At 35.9% G+C, this 4,327-nt stretch overlaps 1 protein-coding gene across 1 annotated transcript in view; it reads right to left on the bottom strand.

Annotated features, from left to right (window-relative positions):
- The window catches only part of WDFY3 (WD repeat and FYVE domain containing 3), a 176,119-nt gene that overhangs the window by 80,728 nt on the left and 91,064 nt on the right, over positions 1 to 4,327 (bottom strand). Inside the window, exon 30 of the mRNA XM_007447515.1 lies at positions 830 to 1,065. Within this exon, the coding sequence (XP_007447577.1) occupies positions 830 to 1,065 (236 nt within the window). The remainder of the gene's footprint in view (positions 1 to 829; positions 1,066 to 4,327) is intronic.

Below are 4,327 nucleotides of genomic sequence, written 5' to 3'. Positions count from 1 at the left end.
CTCTTTCCCCCACTCTCAGCAATGTTCTAATTCACTTTTAGGTTACATACAGATGAAGATTTGATGAAATAAAAATCAGTTTGAGGAGATTTATTCATAGTAGTTTTATATAACACTTTATGACTATGGTGTCATGCTTATTTTGAAAATTACATAACCAACCAAACTCTGCTAAGCATGAATCTGTACTGTGATTTAATGTATGGGTACAGACTCAGCATTTTCATTTAAAAGGTTTTGTCAATGACTAGAGTTGATTTGAATAGCATTTTGGCATTATTATGGAAGTATAACTGAGTTTAAAACTAAATTCCTATGTCTTTGCAGTGCCACAAACATGAACTATATAGAGATATCCATGATAGTCTCAGATTAGAAATCAGGTAAAGCCTTACTGTTTTCCTAACGTGGACATTATCTATCATTAAGAATTTAAAAACATTTTTCTAATCAGACTTGTACAAAGAATCCTTTCATACCCACCCAATTTATGGTATGTACACTACTCCATTTTTAATTCTACAGAAATTACATTTCTAGATAAAATGTTACTCAAAACAATTCTTTTGATCACCATTAAAATATCATCCAAAGTCTTCACACATATATAATCATATAGAGTAACCATAAAGAGAAAAAGACCAAATAGGTACAAAGGACTTCTTTTTGGGAAATTTTTCTATGGTACTTTCCTATTTTTATGTTCCAAATCAAATCCCAAACGTGAGAAAGGGATGGAACCAGTTGATTTTAGTGTGATTAACCCATCACCCTGAGGTGACTTTCTGACAAATGTAATTACACTTACACCCTACTAGATAATTCCTACCTGGCAACCCTGCTTACATCGGCTGCTGATGACAGGCACACTGACCTGCAGGTTCTCAGGCAGCTCACTAACTGGCTGCTGCAGAAACAATGCCATGAGGAGAAAATAGAGGGCAGGGACATTAGTGTGTTTAGGAAGGAATGACTGAAGAACTGGAAAACCAGGAAAATGACAAGCATCCCGGTTAATCTCCCTGACAGTCGATCTCCCACCAGCACTCCTGCCCACGTTGAATCCTAAGAGAAGAGGAAATAACGATAAGGACAAAATTAATAATTGATTACCATGCTATATTAACAAAGAAAGGAGTAATTCAGCATATGTGACATTTCCATCCAGAACATTCACATTAATATAAGTAATTAACTATTCAACTGTTGAATTAATCTTTCAGTCAAAAGTTTTACTTTACTATCTCTTTGACTTTGGCAAGCCTGTCTATTAGGATACAGGTCTCAAAACATAGCTGAGGCAGTCAGATACAAGAGGTAGTATAAATTCTACTCATTAAAAGAATGACCTCCAAAGAGCTCTAACATTTCCCTAAGAAGAAAGTAATATGCAAATCAGCCAGAATTTAAGATGCTACAAAAAAATGTAACTTAAAAATGCACCAAAATATAGTTAATATATTTCATTTGTCCTGAAAATCGTGATAAACTAATTACCTTAAATGATCTATGAATCAAGAGACAAGACAAAATGAATATGCAAAATAATCTTTCCTCACAACATGATCTGTAACTCTGCTGGAAAGCTGTCTGGCGGTGGGATAGCAAGTCTGAACCCACTGTCACTGTGGTTATCTGAACATCCAAAATCTGTTCTAGAACCACAGCCCTACCAGGAGATGATCACTGCTTATTAATGTGGCTTACAGCACCAGCCTTTCTATCAATCCTGTTTCCTCCATTATATAACTAACTAACTAACTTTGGGAAACAACTCAAACATCTAGTTGTTGTTTTTGTTTTGTTTTGTTTTGTTTTTGCGGTACGCAGGCCTCTCACTGTTGTGGCCTCTCCCGTTGCTGAGCACAGGCTCCGGACGTGCAGGCTCAGAGGCCATAGCTCACGGGCCCAGCTGCTCCATGGCATGTGGGATCTTCCCGGACCGGGGCACGAACCCGTGTCCCCTGCATCGGCAGGCAGACTCTCAACCAGTGTGCCACCAGGGAAGCCCTCAAACATCTAGTTCTTTTGCCACCCCAAACCTAGTATATTGCTCAGTACAGAAGAAATGTTGGCTAGAGATTCAATGGAAAACTGCAAACAGCAAGATGAAAGATTGACTTTTACTCTGAAATAATTTTTATTTCAAATGAATATTCACATTTTTTTCCAAGTTCTTTTTTCTATGATGAAGTAAGCACATACTTGTTACTACTTAAAATAATGAAAGAGAAATTTGTATCTCGGTGGCTTTTTAAACAGTTCATCCAAATCAGTTGCTCAGTGTGATATGAATTAATCTTCTAAAGCATGCTCTTCTAATTAACAAAATATTGGACATCAAATTACCAACCTATTTCATGTATCATCTCATTTCTTAGACAATAGGCATGTAAGAAACTGCGATTATCCTTTTTATAATGTAGAAAATATGTGATTTGTTCAAAGTTATAAAGTTAATGAGTGGTGGCACCAGGACTTGAAGGCTGCAAAGCTATACTGTCTCTGTTGGCCTTCTCAATGACATTGTCACATTTCTGAAAAACTGGCTGCATTAGGATGCTGGGTGATTTTTGTTTGTAGTAAATTCTAAATGAAATCATGAATATAAAACGTCTGAGCCTTAAGAAATCAAAAAACATAAAGTGGTATTTTATACATTAAGTAGGAAAAGAAATTTTGATCAAATTATATGTCCTAAATGAAAACCAATACTAGCATTTATTTTCCTTTCCAAATTTTCACACTCTATTTCTACCCCATAATTGATATTAAGGAATATCTAATATGTTATTAGCAATTAAGCATTAATTTAGATTCAAGTTACAGCTACATGGAAGGTATTTTTATAAAGAAAAGTCTGACAGAAAACTAAGAAATACGAATAAAACAGTCAAAAACTTTAGGTTGTTCATCAGATCAAAGAGAAACAGAGTCAAATGAGATGATATATCTATATATATGTAGATATAGATATACATCCGTATATATACACAAGTATGTATGTATCAGATAGATATTCAAGGAAAGTTATATTAAATTTAATCAAATTTAAATTAAACTTAAATACCTAGATTTCTCTTTTAGAACCAAAGCAGCATATGCAATATACAAGCAGGTATCAATGAAGCACAAATAAATTCTCAGACATGAAGTCAGGTAGGTCAGATAAGTTAAAAGCACCTTTTCCTGATATTACTGAAGTGATGTAGGACAGAAAAAAGGACAAAACTGACCATCAGAAGACAGATACTCAGACATATTACTGTCTGACACAAGAAGCTTATGTATTTAACAGTATTATTTTCCTAATTAGAGAGAAATTACTTCTTAATGTATACTCATTAGGTTTATTTCCTATAATATATAACTTATATACCATAAAATACATACACCCGTGTCTGGAATCCTGAAGCCAAGTGAGATGACATATGTTAAATAATTTTGCAAAGTCCTAGGTGAAACTCAGGTATTATTTTGGCCTTCAGTGAGAAGCAGTGCTGTCAATTAGCATTTAAAACTCTTACATTCTCCGAACTCACACTGAATTGTGCCTTTCACTGTTTATTTTCTTAGTAGCTACTAGCTACTATTAAGGTCAAAAAGCTAAATTTCTTGCTACAAAACTGTCTATGACACTTGTTGGCTATATCTTTCTCCCAGAGTCAATGCAAAACAGCAATCTATTTTTCAGATCATAAAGTCTCTATAATGATAATAATTTAAAATGCATTTTTTTTTTTTTTGCGGTACGCGGGCCTCTCACTGTTGTGGCCTCTCCCGTTGCAGAGCACAGGCTCCGGACGCGCAGGCTCAGCGGCCATGGCTCATGGGCCCAGCCGCACCGCGGCATGTGGGATCTTCCCTGACTGGGGCACGAACCCATGTCCCCTGCAACGGCAGGCGGACTCTCAACCACTGCGCCACCAGGGAAGCCCTAAAATGCATATTTTAAAGCAGACAATTTTCTTGAGAAATCATTTCACAGTGAATTTCCTTCTTCATCACAAAGTTCCTTGAGACATTTTTCACATGTGAAATAACAATAAAATAATCCTATGGTGTAAGCTCTATCTTCCTACCATTGCTTTAACATTTGACAAAGTAGTGCAGGTTGCACCTAGGTATTGATACTTGAACATTTTTTTTTAACAGATAAATTACATGTTAAATTCTGATACCTAATTTTTCCACCTGACAGGGTAAATAGTTATTCTTTTTTTTTTTTTTTTTTTTTTTTTTTTTTGTTTTGCGGTGCTCGGGCCTCTCACTGTTGTGGCCTCTCCAGTTGCGGAGCACAGGCTCTGGATGCGCAGGCTCAGCGGCC

Source organism: Lipotes vexillifer, unplaced genomic scaffold (genome assembly GCF_000442215.2).
Source record: "Lipotes vexillifer unplaced genomic scaffold, Lipotes_vexillifer_v1.1 scaffold747, whole genome shotgun sequence".
Classification (NCBI taxonomy): domain Eukaryota; kingdom Metazoa; phylum Chordata; class Mammalia; order Artiodactyla; family Lipotidae; genus Lipotes; species Lipotes vexillifer.
The sequence above is the reverse complement of the archived record's forward strand: the minus strand, read 5'-3'. Positions and strand labels throughout refer to the sequence as shown.